Source organism: Cricetulus griseus, chromosome 2, assembly GCF_003668045.3.
Source record: "Cricetulus griseus strain 17A/GY chromosome 2, alternate assembly CriGri-PICRH-1.0, whole genome shotgun sequence".
In the NCBI taxonomy this organism is placed as follows: domain Eukaryota; kingdom Metazoa; phylum Chordata; class Mammalia; order Rodentia; family Cricetidae; genus Cricetulus; species Cricetulus griseus.
The window spans coordinates 417,275,092-417,289,422 of NC_048595.1; the positions used below are offsets into that span (position 1 = coordinate 417,275,092).

A 14,331-nucleotide genomic window follows, 5' to 3' on the forward strand; every position below is an offset into this window, starting at 1 on the left:
TAAAGTTTTCTCCCTCCTATTGCATGATATGGAATTCCAGGCATCATGTACCTTTGGAGCTTTCTCAATTTCCACCAGGCACATCCTGCAGTTCCCAGCAACAGACAACCTTTCATGGTAACAGAACCGAGGGATCTGAATGCCAACCTTCTCGCAAGCCTAGAAGACAAAACTTTGCATTAGAAGATCTTCACAGCTGGGCAGTGGTGGCTCATACCTTTAATCCCAGAACTTTGGAGGCAAAGGCAGGCAGATCTCTGTGAGTTTGAGGCCAACCTGGTCTACAGAGTGAGTGCCAGGAAAGCTAGGACTGTTACATAGAGAAACTCTGTTTCAAAAAACAAACAAAAATCTTCGCTTGGGTTGGAGAGATGGCTCTGAGGTTAAGAGCACTGACTGCTCTTCCAGAGGTCCTGAGTTCAATTCCCAGCAACCACATGGTGGCTCACAACCATCGATAATGAGATCTGGTACTGTCTTCTGGAATGCAAGTGTACATGTAGACAAAACACTGTACATAATAAATAAATTAATAAATTAAATATTTAAAAAAAGACCCTGACTTTGTGCTTGTCCTCACTGAAACAGAAGGTGGGTGTGAGTGGGGTGGGGTCCTTTATTACTAACATCCCTAAATACCTCTACTTTCACCCACTACTCCATATGTTCCTGAAGAGATTTCACTCTTTACTTTGATTCCCAAACCGTCAGCTCTGAAGCTGCCTCAAAGGACACAAGCATCCTCAAAGTTTCCTCATTTTATGTGTAAGAAATTAGGTAAAGTACCCACAGTCTGTGGTGAAGTCTTTTCTCCCATTATCTGCTTTGAGCCATTGTCCACAAGCTTCCCGGTCAAACTGTCCCAGTGGCTTCATGCCTGGACTTCCCTTTTGTTTTTTGGTTTTTTTTTTTGTTTTTTTGAGACAGGGTTCCTCTGTACAGCTCTGGCCCTCTTGGAACTCGCTCTGTAGACCAGGATGGCCTCAGACTCTTAGAAATCCTCCTACCTCTGCCTCTCAAATGGTGGGATTAACGGTGTGCCCCACCACTGCCTGCTACTGAATGTTTTGCTTTGTTTTTAAACTAAACAGTATGAAGTAAATAATTTTTGAACAAAAATCAGAGAACATACCGTCACAAAAATAATTACAACATATGCATACCTGCAAGACAGTAGTTCCTGGTTCCACCATGACAGACTGACCATCAACAAATACTTCAATCAAGTTACTTGCTGCTGTGGCAGTTGTTCGAACTGATCATCAAAACAAAAATGAAAAACAAATTAACAGAGCTTAACTCATTACAGCAGAAGCTACTGGATTAACCATGCATAAAAATTTTCATTTTTGCTAGTCCTCTTCCTCAAGATGCAAACTTCTAAAAGTACTAAAGCAGCACAAAAAGTTTTTCAATTCAATTCTATCAAACATATATCTTTAGACTTAGAAAAGCCTAACAAGGCCCTTTTTCCAGGTAACCCTGGCTGGTGGGGAACTCAATACCTGCCTCTGCCTTCTGAGTGCTAGGATTAAACATGTGTGCCACCAACACCAGGGCTTAGACATCTATTTTTAATAGTAGTTTAAGATGAGACTTTAAGGCCTTGGTGGCACATGCCTTTAATCCCATCACTTGGGAGATCTTTGTGAGTTTAAGGCCAGCCTGGTCTACAGAGCGAGTGCCAGGATAGGCTCCAAAGCTACACAGAGAAACCCTGTCTCGAACCCCTCACCCAAAAAGATGAGACTTTAATATTGCTTTATCAAAACCAAATGACCACTGTTTTTGGTTTTGAAACAGAATGTAGTTTCTAGTATTTTCTATTATGTGTTTTTTGTTTATTTTGAAAATTTTTTTGTCAACTTGGGTCAATTGTTTCTACTCTTATTTAATGTAAATTATGGGCTCAAAAATATCTGATAGACCATGGAACTGACAAAGGTAAGTCTAATACTCATGAACATATATATATATATATGGCTCAGCAGTTAAGAGCACTGACTGTTCTTCTAGAGGTCCTGAGTTCAATTCCTGACAATCACATGGTGGCTCACAACCACCTTGAATGAGATCTGGTGCCCTCTGCTGGCATGCAGGCAGAAGACTGTATACATAATAAATAAAATAAAATAAAAAAAACAAACAAACAAACAAAAGAACTTACCATATCCTTTAGCAGACTTAGAAAGGGCTATTATGGCCCTTTTTACAGGTATCCTTAACATGTTGGCTAAAAAATAAAATAAAGATGAATTATAGTTATAATTCATAATTATAAAACATCTGGTATTCATATACATTATTCTAAGAGAATCTTCAGAAGTCCTGACGTTTTCTCTCAAATTGTATATACAACATTCAGTCTCAGAGACATTAGCTTATACAATGTCACATAGCTAAAAAGCAGTTAGCATACAGTAGACTTTGGGTCCTCCTCATCTAGATAAGTGCTTTACAACTGAACTACATCTCCAGTGTAAATTTGGGCTTTGTGATGCAAAGGGCAGTTTTGTTATAATCAGAAGGAAGTGGTGAGGGCTTAGAATACAGCTTGGTTGGTATACAACACACAAGAGTGCTTGCCTAGCATTCAGGAAGTCCTAAACTATAACCACAGCACAACATAAATTGGCTTACATGTCTGTAATCCCAGAATCTGGGAGGATCAGAAGTTTAAGGTCATCTTTTGCTACATAGCAAGTTTGAAGTCAGGGAGAGATACAGGAAACACTATCTTAAAAGAAAAAGAGCTAAGAATAAAGTAAAATAAATTGCAAAAATAACTATCACCTTTAGTCCCAGCACTTGGGAGGCAGAGGCAGGTGGATCTCTGTGAGTTCGAGACCAGCCTGGTCTACAGGAGCTAGTTCCAGGACAGTCTCCAAAGTCACAGAGAATGCCTGTCTCCAAAAACCAAACCAACCAAACAAACAAAAACCCCCAAAACAAAAAATTACCAGCTATTTAAAATAAATAAAATACCTTAAGGACCATTGTTTTACACCGAGTAGTAAGTTTATCTCACAGACCTGGAATTTGCCTGTATTAAGCTTATATCCTGAATGTATCACGACCTCATGGAATCTCCCACTTCAGTACCAATTCCCAAGAGCTCATAAAAATAAGCTTTACAGCAATGGTCCTCCATTGGACCTGGTGTTACAGGACTATAATCTCAGTTACTTGGGACACCAAGACAGCAGGATCACATTTCCAGGCCTGCCTAGACCATGAGTGAGTTCAATGTCAGCCTGGATAACTTGTTGAGATCCTATCTCAAAAAACAGAAAGGTGACTGGAGAGGCTCAGCAGTTTAAAGCACTCATTGCTCTTGCAGAGGACTTGGCTTCAATTCCCAGCACCCACATGGTGGTACACAGCCATCCATAACTGCAGTTACTCATGTCTTCCTCTGATCTCTGCATGCACCAGCATACACAGGGCACATGCATACATGAAGGCAAAACATTCATATACAGAAAAGAAAATATAAATTATTTTTTTTGTTATTTTTGTTTTTTGAGATAGGGTTTCTGTATGTAGCCCTGGCTGTTTTAGAACTCACTCTGTAGAGCAGGCTGGCCTTAAACTCAGAGATCTACCTGTCTCTGCCTCCTGAGTCATGGTGGGATTAATGGTATGTGCTACCACTTCCAGGTGTGGAAGCATTTTTTTAGTTGAGGCTCTTCCCTCCTTTCAAATGACTTCAGCTTGCATCAAGTTGACATAAAACTGCAGCACAGCCTCTAATATCATAATTTTTCTTTTGGAATTTTTAAGTTTTGTTTAGTCAGTTGGTTTTTGTTTAGTTTTGGTGACGGGATCTCATGTAGCTCAGGCTGACCTTAAACTCCTGATCCTCCTGCCTTTATCTCCAAACTGCTGTTATTACAGGGATGTATGTACAAGATGACTAGTTTGTTGTGTTTGTTTTTTCCTTTTAAAGGAAAAAAATTATGTGATTAGAAAGTATCAACATTAAAAAATGAGTAAAAAAGTTTCAATAGCAGTAGCAGAAGTAATAGAAAATAGTACAAAAACTAAAATTTTTTCTTTTTTTTAATTAAAAAAATTAAGTGTAAGTGTATTATATTTTACCTGTATGTATGTCTGTTCACTATGTGCATGCTTGATGCCCAGAGAGGCCATGACTGGGTGTCAGATCCCCTGGAACTGGAATTACAACCAGTCATATAGTTTTTAGGAATCAAACAAGGTTCTCTAGAAGAACAGCCAGGATTCTTAACCACTGAGCCACCTCTCCAGCTAATCTTGAATTCATGTCCTTCTGCCTCTACCTCTTCAACATACCCTATTGGCATGTGCTACCACACGTGGCTTTTGGCTATACAGAGACCAGGCTGGCCTGAATCCCACAGAGAGAGATTCATCCACAGGCCTTTGCCTCTTAAGTGCAGAGATTAAAGGCACTACCATTCCAGATGAAATAGAATCCTAAACTCTAAAGCCTATAGTTATCACAGATGACCTATAATTAAAAATTCATTAATTTACAACTCATTTCACTTAATTCCTTAATAACAGTAATTACAATTTTCAATACTGAATTTGAAGACATCAAGTCTGGTGTCTGTAAATAATTTCTGGTAAATCAGTTATTGTTTGTTTATCTAGAAAGCAGATCTACAATACCAAGGTCAGTAATTACCAATAATAAAAACAAAGAAAAAATTGCAATAAAAACTGACTTCAACTTCAATGGGCATTGACAATCAGATGTAAAGTGCTCTTCGCTTGTGGTCCTTTTCTTTACGAACATCACACCATACATTTATTTTACTGTTCTATTTACTAAACTTGGGCTAAGCATGTAGCTTTAGTGGAGGACCACTTCTTCAGCCTACACTGGGCTGTATCCCAAACACAAATAAACAAACAAGCCCCCAAAACTAAGTTCCTGGAGAATTTTGGTAGCTACTAGACTTTAAGTTCCTTGACAAGAAATCTGACTATTCCCATTTTCTGGCACAGTACCCTTACAAAAACAAGTCACCAAATTCCAGGATGAGCAGTACATACTCCATTAGCAAAAAGTACTGATGGGGCCAGCGTGGTGGCCCATGGCCATAATCCCAGCACTGGGGAACTTGAAGCATTTGATGTCAGCCTGAGCTACATGATATAAAACCTACATAGACAGTTCGAGGATAACCTGGTTTATACAGCATACAGTTTGTTTTGTTGTGGTGTTTTGCTTTGGTGGTATTTGATTTTTGAGACAGATCTCATAAACCTCAGAATGACCTCAAATTTGCTATGAAGACAAGGATCAACTTGGGACTCCTAAACTTCAGATCTCCACTTCCCAAAAAGCACCAGGATTATAAACATGAACCACGACATCCAGATTGGTATATGTTTCTTGTTGCTGCTTTTTACATTCATTTATTTACTTTGTGTGTGCTAGCATACATTAACTGCGGTGGGGCTCGTGCAGATGAAAGCCAAAGAACAACTTTTGGGAGTCAGCTCTCTCCTTTCACGTGTGGGTTCTAGGAATTGAACTCAGGTTGTCAGGCATGACAGCAAGCACCTTGCCAGCCCTGGAATGTATTCCAAACAGGAACAAAAATAGCTACTCAAGCTAGGGATGTAGTTCAGTTAGTAGAGTCCTTACCTAGCATAAAGTCCTGGGTTCAATCCTCTGTCTCGGCCTCCCCAGTGCCGGGATTATAGACAAGCACCACCGCACCTGGCCCATATCTTGGCTGTGACTTAGACAAACAACTTTCTAAAAGTTGCTGATGCTCTAGCTCAGAACACTCCATTTAATGCAAAACTCAGTGAAAGAAAAGAAAAGAAACCCCCCCCAGGAAAAACGAAACCTAATGTTTACAATTCAGTTTGACTTTGTATCTCAAGACCTTGAAGACACTGCAGCTTCCTGATTTGCGGCTGGGCCCCGAGCAAACTTTTTAAGATTCATTTTTTTTAAAACTTATGTGTGCATGTGCATGTCTGTGTGGGGCTCATGTAAGTGCAGGTGCTCACAATCTAGAAGAGGGTGGCAACCTCCTAGGGCACAGTGACAGGCAGTTGTGAGTCTTCTGAACTGGACACTGAGAACCGAATTCGGATCCTCTCTGCAAGGTACTTGAAAAACCGCTTAGCTAACCAGCCCCGGCTAACTTTTAAAAAGTTGTGGGGAGATTTCCCCGTCAGTAGAATAAATAAATTACTACCCAACATGGTCAATGAACTAGACAAAAACAAACAGTAGTGTGGACAGCTGCAAGACAGCAACTAACCAATGATGCCTAAGGTTTAAGTCCTTCGTGACACTGGGGCATGAGCCGGTCTCCTGTCAAGGCCACCTCCTGCTTTCCCCTGCAGAGAAAGCAGCTCGCAAGCCCGAGTTCCCAAAGGTCTGCTCCTCTTCCTCCCTCTGCTTCACCGGCCGGTTCTCCCGGGTTCCCGCGGTGGCGGGGCGGGAGGCGGTACCCAGTCAAGGACAAGAGGGGAATGACTTCTCTGACCTAAAGGATACAATGCTGCCAAGAAATGGAACCCGGCTTGAAGCCCTTCAGCCTTCCCACCTAAACACGCCCTCACCTTTTCTCCGGAGCCCACTAGGCTGCTCCGCGGACTGGTCCGGATCTCTCTGACCCCTCAATACCGGGCCGCTAAGTCAATATGGCGGCCCCGGCTAACTCCGTCACAGGAACTGGAGGACGGAGAGCCAAGAGGGACGAAAAACCCAGGCTCGACAATTTTTTTTTTTTTTTCCCCCTCTTTGGACTTGTTCGGCAATTTCCGGCAACCCGAGCGAGAGTCGGGAGGAAGCGGAGGGGACGACTTGGACCCGCAGTTCCGCCGGAAGTAGCTGAGGCCTTGAGGCCGAGCGCTTTCGCTCAACTCCGGCTCTTCGGGGGGCGTTTCCCTTAGTTTCGGAATCCTTGTAGGTAGGCCTTTTAAAATGCCTCTTTTATTAATTTCTCTCCGGTCCCAAGGAAAAGCCCGCGGACAACCTGTGGGCCGTTTGATTCCCAAGTCCCGGCTTTACGTGGAGGGACGAGACTAGGAATGTCCTTTGACCTTTAACCTCTAGCCGGTGCAGTGGAGGGAAACGCCTCCGTCTCTATATAAGGACTTTTCCGGCCGGCCCGGGCCCTTTTTCCCTTAGCGCCGGCCGCGGGCTTCTGGCGCTCTCTCTCTCTCTCTCTGTCTCTCCCTCTCCCTCCCTGCTGCTGCCGGCCTCCGGGATCCAACCGACGCCATGGGTTTCGGAGACCTGAAAACCCCCGCGGGCCTCCAGGTGCTCAATGATTACCTGGCGGACAAGAGCTACATCGAGGGGTGAGTCTGGAGGCCGGGGCCACGTGGCGCGGGCTCGGCGGGAGGAAGGGGGGGGTGGGAGCCGAGCCTGGGTCTCCCGGGGCCCGGATGCTGCCGGAGCAGGACCTCCCGGCAGGGGCTGCAAGCGGAATCATTGAAACAGGCTTGGTGGCCGCGTGGCCGCGTTCAACCAAGTTCTTCCGCGTCTCCGCCGAGTTAGGAAATCTAAACCTGGTTTGGTGGCTGGCCCGATGGCAGATGGTAGCTTTTGAGGTCTGTCCAGATACGTGGCAGATGCTGTTGGTTTGTGGAGATTCGAACACGTGTTCGGTGCACTTTATAGTTAAAAGCAACTAAAGCAACTTGTTAGCCCTGCAGTAGTTCCCACTAGTTAGTCTGACGGGTGTAGAGCTTGTCCTATACTAGCTGGTGTTCGTGTCTTTTCTTTAAGAGGTGTGTGCACTTTGTTTTTTGTGTCACCGGCAGGTACGTGCCATCGCAAGCAGATGTGGCCGTCTTTGAAGCCGTCTCTGGTCCTCCGCCCGCTGACCTGTGTCATGCTCTGCGCTGGTATAACCACATCAAGTCTTACGAGAAAGAGAAAGCCAGGTAAAAAATGTCTTGGTGCCACCTGGGTTTTCACATGGTAAACTAGGACCTAGGTTAAGTTACTTAGCTTTGTTGGGCTTGGGTAAGCTGAATTTCTTTGTGACCTTAAAAGGCCAAGAGACTGAAGCCCTCCGTTTTCTCACGGAACAGGTAGAACATGGACAACAGCAATTCAACTTTACCCCACACCTCTCTGCCAGTATGCTTGGACCTGGGGGGGCCATCGCTGGGGTGAGAGGGTAGCTCATTCATTCAGTCCCTGGCCATTCTTCTGAAACTACCAGCAAGCAAGGGTGGAGAGTTTGGGGAAGTGGACTCCAGTTAACTAAGAATGGAAGTGAGCATACTTAATGAAATCCCAAACAGAGATGTTCATTCTGAAAGAGTTAAACCATAGTGAGTATTGAGTATGATGTCTCCCGTGGTACTAATGTTTGTTGGAGGAAGAGCTAGACACATAACATCTTTACCTGGGATTGTTTGTGCTAAAGGATAAATAACCAGAATAGAAGAGATTGAGTGTTACTGGGAAAGAAAGGTTGTGTGTTTTGCCCAGAAAAGAATATGACACCCGACCTAATATTGGTAGAATGTTTGTTTTCAAGCCTGCCAGGAGTGAAGAAATCTCTGGGCAAGTATGGCCCTGCCAGTGTGGAAGACACCACAGGAAGTGGAACTGCGGATGCTAAAGATGATGATGACATTGATCTCTTCGGATCAGATGATGAGGAGGTATGGCTGACCTCATATAGAGTATGTTGATAAGGCAGCGTAAGTGTAGTATAAGTATAGCTGTGTAGTCACTCCCTGGAGTTGACCCCTGGCTTTGCTTTGTTATCTGCCTTTAAAAAGATATCACTGGGTATATGATGAATAAAATCAAATCACCATCTTTCGGCTGAGCTCCTGATGGATTTGCTTTTTTCTGATAAATCTGGTCTCTTTTTTTGTAATGACCCTGTCACTGTGTTTAAGCAGAAGATAACCAACTTTGTGAAATTTTTGTTTCCTATACAGGAAAGCGAAGAAGCAAAGAGGCTCCGAGAAGAGCGCCTTGCACAGTATGAATCAAAGAAAGCTAAAAGTAGGTAATTTTACAGTTGTTTACCTTCATTGGTAAATAATAATGTGAGTGGTGGTCTTTTCCAAAGCTTGACCCTAAAGTGGTTTTTTTTCCAGTTTCATTGAATGGGTCGGTATTTTTAAGAGTCTTCAATAAACATCTTTCCTTATGGAACATCCACAGCTACTGGTCTACAACTGTTCATATGATAGCAGCTGTAGCATTCCTCTGTGGGAAAGAAACTGTTACACAATTTAATGCCTCTTTCTTAGCCAAATTGAAAGAGGAATATGCGTGACAGACACAAGGTAAATTCTGTATGTTTTTTCAGCAAGAAGATGTCTGTTTTGAAACAAGTTGAGATTTGGCCTACGGTAAAGGTGTTTAGTAGAGTGCTTAAGTATAATGCATTTCTTAATCTTTTTTAGAGCCTGCGGTTGTTGCCAAGTCTTCCATCTTACTAGATGTGAAGCCTTGGGATGATGAGACAGACATGACAAAATTAGAGGAGTGTGTCAGAAGCATTCAAGCAGATGGCTTGGTGTGGGGCTCTTGTAAGTTTACTGATGGGTTTTGAAGTTGAAATTCATGTACATTTTCAATGTTTTCCCATCAATAAGAATTTCCTAACTTTTTTCCCTTGTTCTTTTTTTAGCCAAGTTGGTTCCGGTGGGATATGGAATTAAAAAGCTTCAGATCCAGTGTGTAGTTGAAGATGACAAAGTTGGAACAGATATGCTAGAGGAGCAGATTACTGCCTTTGAGGACTACGTGCAGTCCATGGATGTGGCTGCTTTTAACAAAATTTAAAACCATCCTTGGTCAGTGCACTTGAATAAAATCTCAAACAACCCTTGACTCTACATTCTATTGTGAGAAATGGTGGTGTGTGTGTCTTCATTTGGGGGAAAGGATTCAGTGGCTATGTAATTCCTAAGTAATGAAAACTTGGCTGGAAAGACAGATAAAGCACCAGGTCAAGCCCACTTGGCCATGCTTGATTGACCAGCCAGAGTTTAACCCTCAGGACCCACAAGGAAGAGGACTGACTCCTAGAAGTTGTATTTTAGCCAATGTGTTTTTCACATACCATATGACTACACACATTAAAAAAAAACAACTGATGTGTTATTAAACATTTAGCAATTATAGTTAATTTTGTAGCCTTTGTTGATAAAATTCTGTGGCTGTCAGCAGCAACACATGGTGCTGATGAATATGGTCTATTGTGAACAGACGTCTTCAAGATTGCTTTTTTGAAAAATTGACTTTTGGCCAGTAAGATGGTTCAGCCAGTAAGGGTACTCATAACACACATTTACCGCTTGGGTTCGGTCCCTAGAACCTGGGTGGGAAGTAGAATGCAGACTTTGGAAAGTGCTCCTCTGACCTTGACATGCACAGCACTCAGTCACAGAAGTATTTTCTTCATCAGTGTTAATGTATGTGCCACATGAATGCCTGCCTGGGGAATTCATAAAAGGTTATTGGGTCCCTTGGAACTGGAGTTACAGATGGGTGTTAGCGACTATGTAGGTGTTGGTGCCCAGGTTGTCAAATATTCCTAATTGCTGAGCAATCTCTAGCTCCCTCCTTCCCTTTTCTATGCCACTGTACCAGAGGAGGTGAGTCATAACGTCCATTTACAAATGTCACGTATTCATTCAGCTACAGAGGATGGGCCTATTGTTAGAAGTGTGATCTGATGCTAGGGATTGTACTGCCCTGGAAGTACACCATTGAACACATCAGCCATTTTGGCTTCATGTTAAATACCAAATGTAGTTACTATTGTTTTTACAGTTTGGATGTTGTGTCTTTAAAGCTTGCTGTATTTTGTAGATAGAATTCAGAAGGATAAATAATCCAGGGTTATTTCGCTCAACCAGCCAGTACTCTTGCTATCAATCTAGTGAGGGAAGCTTCCTGTAAAGATTTATTTAATAAAACATTCGCTGAGGAAAAGACAACAGATGCGGCCTGAAATAGTGGGAAGATTTTTTTCAGGATCATAATGGCCAGCAGAGGGCAGTGTCTAAACGACGAGAGCCAGAGGAAGGCAATGTCAGAACCATGAGGGTCGGCAGAGGGCGCACTTGCTCTTCTGGAAATTCATAGTGCTTGAGGATTCTGCAGAACACTGACGTAAAGGTATATTTTATTCATCTTATACTGGTGTCCACGTAAACAAAAGACCAAAAGATGGAACTATGCTGGCGATGCATGTTCTTTGAAGTACTGAGTTCGGACCAGCCTCTATATCACCTGGGAAATGTGTTTCTATTGTTTATAGTAATCTACACACTTGTATACAGCCGGAATTTTCCATAACCACGATGTTCTAAAAAACTAAAACTGAACACAAAATTGTAGACACGCTTCAAGAGGTCTGTCCCCTCTGATTCTGAGCCAGCCTAGTCTTGCTTTGACCAGTTGGATATTGTGGAAACAAGGCTGTGAGTGACATTCATAACCTTTAACAGGCCTGAGGATGAGGTTCGGTGGTGGAGCACTTGCCCCTTGCAGCTTTTGGACTGAGAAGTGTAGACGTGAGAGCAAGTACAGTTGATTAACTCGTCCCAACTATTCCAGGCTAGGCCACTTGCATTATTACCCATCTGAGGCTCCAGACAGACATAGGAAGCAGAGTCAAATCACCCTCTGTCTTGTTGGTTTTCCAGAACCTCAGAATTTAACTATACCAACAAGAAATTGTTGCTTTAAACAATTAGATTTTGGGGAAATTTATTAAACAGTTAACAGGAATGGAAGTTTTAAACCAATATAAACAATTGATAGCTTAATTTATAAATTATTAAAGTTGAATATATATGTATTATGCTGTTAAAATATATGTATATTCAGCTGGGCAGTGGTGGCGCACTCCTTTAGTCCCAGCATTTGGGATGCACAGGCAGGTGGGTCACACAGGCAGGTGTGAGTTCGAGACCAGCCTAGTCTACAAGAGCTAGTTCCAGGACAGCCTCCAAAGCCACACAGAAACCCTGTCTCGAACCCCCCCAATATATATATTCAATTTGTTTATTGGAACTTGAGGTCAGTCTAGGATACATAGTGAAACTCTATCCCAGACAAAGATTTTTGTTAATTTTCTCCTTTCTTAGTAACTGAAAAGGTGATGATTAGGGAGCTGGGGAGATGCCCTAGTTCTTAAAGAGCAACACACAAAAAGCCTGGCATGGTGGTGACATGCACTCAGTCGCAGTGTTGGGGAGGTGAGACAGGCAGATCTCTGGGACTTGCTGGCTAGCCATCTTAGCTTACTTGGTGAGCTCTGGGCAAGTGAAAGACCCTGTCTCAAGAAAAATTAGGTGGGAGGCTCGTGAGGAGCAACAATCTAGGTTTATTTATCACTGTTTGCACACATGAGCACCTGCACACATATGAACATGCATACACGCACAAAACGACCCAAAAGCAAACAAAAATGAGCCTGATATTTTTCCAAGATGATTAACGTAATGTGGTATGCATTATAAAGAAGATTTATTTAATCTGAGAGATACATTGCAGTACATCAATGGACGGAGGCTAAAACAGTGGGAGGAAAGTCATAGGTTGTCAGTACCACAATCGCCACCAGAGGGCAGCCAGAAATATGCAGCGTTTAAATGGCAAGGAAGAAATCCTACATTTTATACGCATACAAAAATATAAGGCCAATACACTGAACAAAAACAACAAAAATATAGTCAGTCAATTTAGATCAGGACGAAGCTTCATCTAAAAGGATTTGTTATTAGGCTCACAGGGCGACTCCACACTGATTTCTGGGAACAGGGTACTCAATTGGGCTGTTTCTAGGGAAGACAGGCTCTTGGTTTCAGCGCTCCTGATCTGTTCACTGGCTGTGCCATGGCAGCTGACTTCCCACAGTGAATGCTTTAGTATCTCAGCAGTAGAGGCCCGGAAGTGAGTTTGGAACTTCTTGCTAATTAGAACGTAAAGGATGGGGTTCAAGCAGCTATTGAGGAATGCCAAGCCGGTAGAGAGAGGGAGTCCACCCTGCAGCACGTGCTGGAAAGAGCTGTTGTGGTACATGGTGAGTTCCCAAATGCTAAACAGGTGATAAGGAGTCCAGCAGACCATGAAGGCAATGACCACACAGAGGATTGTCCAAAACTGCTTACTAGACATTGGAATGTTTCGCTTCTTCACCTTGAAGATGAGACACAAGTAGCAGAAGCTCATTGTCAGCAAAGGGAAGAGGTAGCCAAAAAGGAACTTCACCCAGGTTAGAACGTGATGTCTCATCAAGGTGAGGTCGGGGTCCTGGAAATTGTTATAACAAATAATGTGGTTATTGACCTCCAGAGTGTCCCGGAAGTACAGGTTAGGACCTCCAAGCAGAGAAGCCAAAAGCCACACAAATACAGCAACGACCAGTGAGTTCTTTAGGGTTCGGTGCCGATGAGACAAGACAGGATGGATCAAACGGAAATAGTGGTCTAGGCTGATCACTGTCAGGAAGAAAACACTAGAAAACATGTTCAGCAGGGCAATGAAAGAATTAGCCTTGCACAGCCACAGGCCAAAGGGCCAGTGGAAACTCAACGCCACATAGGAGACATACAGGGGCAGGAAGAGAACAAAAATGAAATCTGCAATGGCCAGATTGAGGAACCAAAGAGTAGAGACTGTCTTCTTCCACTTGAAGCCCATGAACCAAATGACAATGGCGTTTCCTGGAATTCCCAGGACAAATGCTAGGACATATAACATCAGGGATATCCAGTGAAGAATTCCCAGGTGCATGTCCTCCTCCAAGTCAGACTCCGGGGAGTAATAGTCCAAGGTATAGGAATAGTTCTCATACTCATCAAATACCGTTTCCTTTGAGATTTCCATGATGACCTTGTAGGTGGAGAGTAAGGAAATCTGTTGAAGCAAATTTTAAAGGTGGGAAAAAGCTTAAAGAAGAAAGTTTGGTGAACAAAGAACATAAACACAAAAGTACTTCAATTTATGATTAGGACGTGGTTTATTTTTCCGAAGGGCTGTGTTTATACCAAAGATGGCCATGTCCCTGTTTCCCTGATTCTGCTCTCAAAGCTTTTGAGAGTTCATTTGTGACTCAGTAATTGCTAAGTTAAAATGATCCACTCTATAGGTCAAGTCCTCTGTCCTAATACTTACAGTGCATTAAGAGAATCTTGACATTCAGCAAGCATTTATTAGGCTCCCGGTATGCATTATTTTACAGCGGATGCAAAGGAAACCAGATTGCTACTTACACAGTGGAAAGTTCCAGCTTTGTAATTGCAGCCCTGACTTCTAAAGCTCTAGTCCGAGAACAACAGCTTTCTGGATCCTTCCATTTCCATGACACTAGTAAGCAC

At 42.9% G+C, this 14,331-nt stretch overlaps 3 protein-coding genes and 2 non-coding genes across 5 annotated transcripts in view; 3 read left to right on the plus strand and 2 right to left on the minus strand.

Annotated features, from left to right (window-relative positions):
- The window catches only part of Ndufs1 (NADH:ubiquinone oxidoreductase core subunit S1), a 32,142-nt gene extending 25,408 nt beyond the window's left edge, over positions 1 to 6,734 (minus strand). The window contains exons 1-4 of the mRNA XM_027397052.2: positions 6,577 to 6,734; positions 2,168 to 2,233; positions 1,164 to 1,255; positions 52 to 159 (exon numbers count right to left, since the gene is read on the minus strand). Of these exons, the coding sequence (XP_027252853.1) occupies positions 52 to 159; positions 1,164 to 1,255; positions 2,168 to 2,228 (261 nt within the window). The 5' untranslated portion in view covers positions 2,229 to 2,233; positions 6,577 to 6,734. The remainder of the gene's footprint in view (positions 1 to 51; positions 160 to 1,163; positions 1,256 to 2,167; positions 2,234 to 6,576) is intronic.
- A 227-nt stretch (positions 6,735 to 6,961) lies between these two features.
- Positions 6,962 to 9,834, plus strand: Eef1b2 (eukaryotic translation elongation factor 1 beta 2). Its single transcript, XM_027397054.2, has 6 exons — positions 6,962 to 7,320; positions 7,786 to 7,908; positions 8,514 to 8,640; positions 8,926 to 8,992; positions 9,400 to 9,525; positions 9,627 to 9,834. Exons 1-6 carry the CDS (start codon positions 7,241 to 7,243, stop codon positions 9,779 to 9,781), a joined length of 678 nt encoding a protein of 225 aa, XP_027252855.1. The 5' UTR covers positions 6,962 to 7,240; the 3' UTR covers positions 9,782 to 9,834.
- Positions 8,767 to 8,845, plus strand: LOC113833631. Its single transcript, XR_003481736.1, has one exon. It is a non-coding gene; the product is annotated as a small nucleolar RNA SNORD51 (small nucleolar RNA).
- Positions 9,147 to 9,278, plus strand: LOC113833632. The gene has a single exon (XR_003481737.1). It is a non-coding gene; the product is annotated as a small nucleolar RNA SNORA41 (small nucleolar RNA).
- A 2,881-nt stretch (positions 9,835 to 12,715) lies between the features above and the next one.
- On the minus strand, positions 12,716 to 13,840 carry Gpr1 (G protein-coupled receptor 1). Its single transcript, XM_027396053.2, has one exon. It carries the CDS (start codon positions 13,838 to 13,840, stop codon positions 12,716 to 12,718), a length of 1,125 nt encoding a protein of 374 aa, XP_027251854.1.
- Positions 13,841 to 14,331: the final 491 nt, after the last annotated feature.

Coding starts and splice junctions, on each gene's coding strand:
- Eef1b2 (XM_027397054.2), top strand. CDS start 7,241: ATGGGTTTCGGAGACCTGAAAACCCCCGCGGGCCTCCAGGTGCTCAAT. Junction 7,909..8,513: donor TACGAGAAAGAGAAAGCCAG/GTAAAAAATGTC, acceptor TTTGTTTTCAAG/CCTGCCAGGAGTGAAGAAAT. Junction 8,641..8,925: donor TCGGATCAGATGATGAGGAG/GTATGGCTGACC, acceptor TTTCCTATACAG/GAAAGCGAAGAAGCAAAGAG.
- Gpr1 (XM_027396053.2), bottom strand. CDS start 13,840: ATGGAAATCTCAAAGGAAACGGTATTTGATGAGTATGAGAACTATTCC.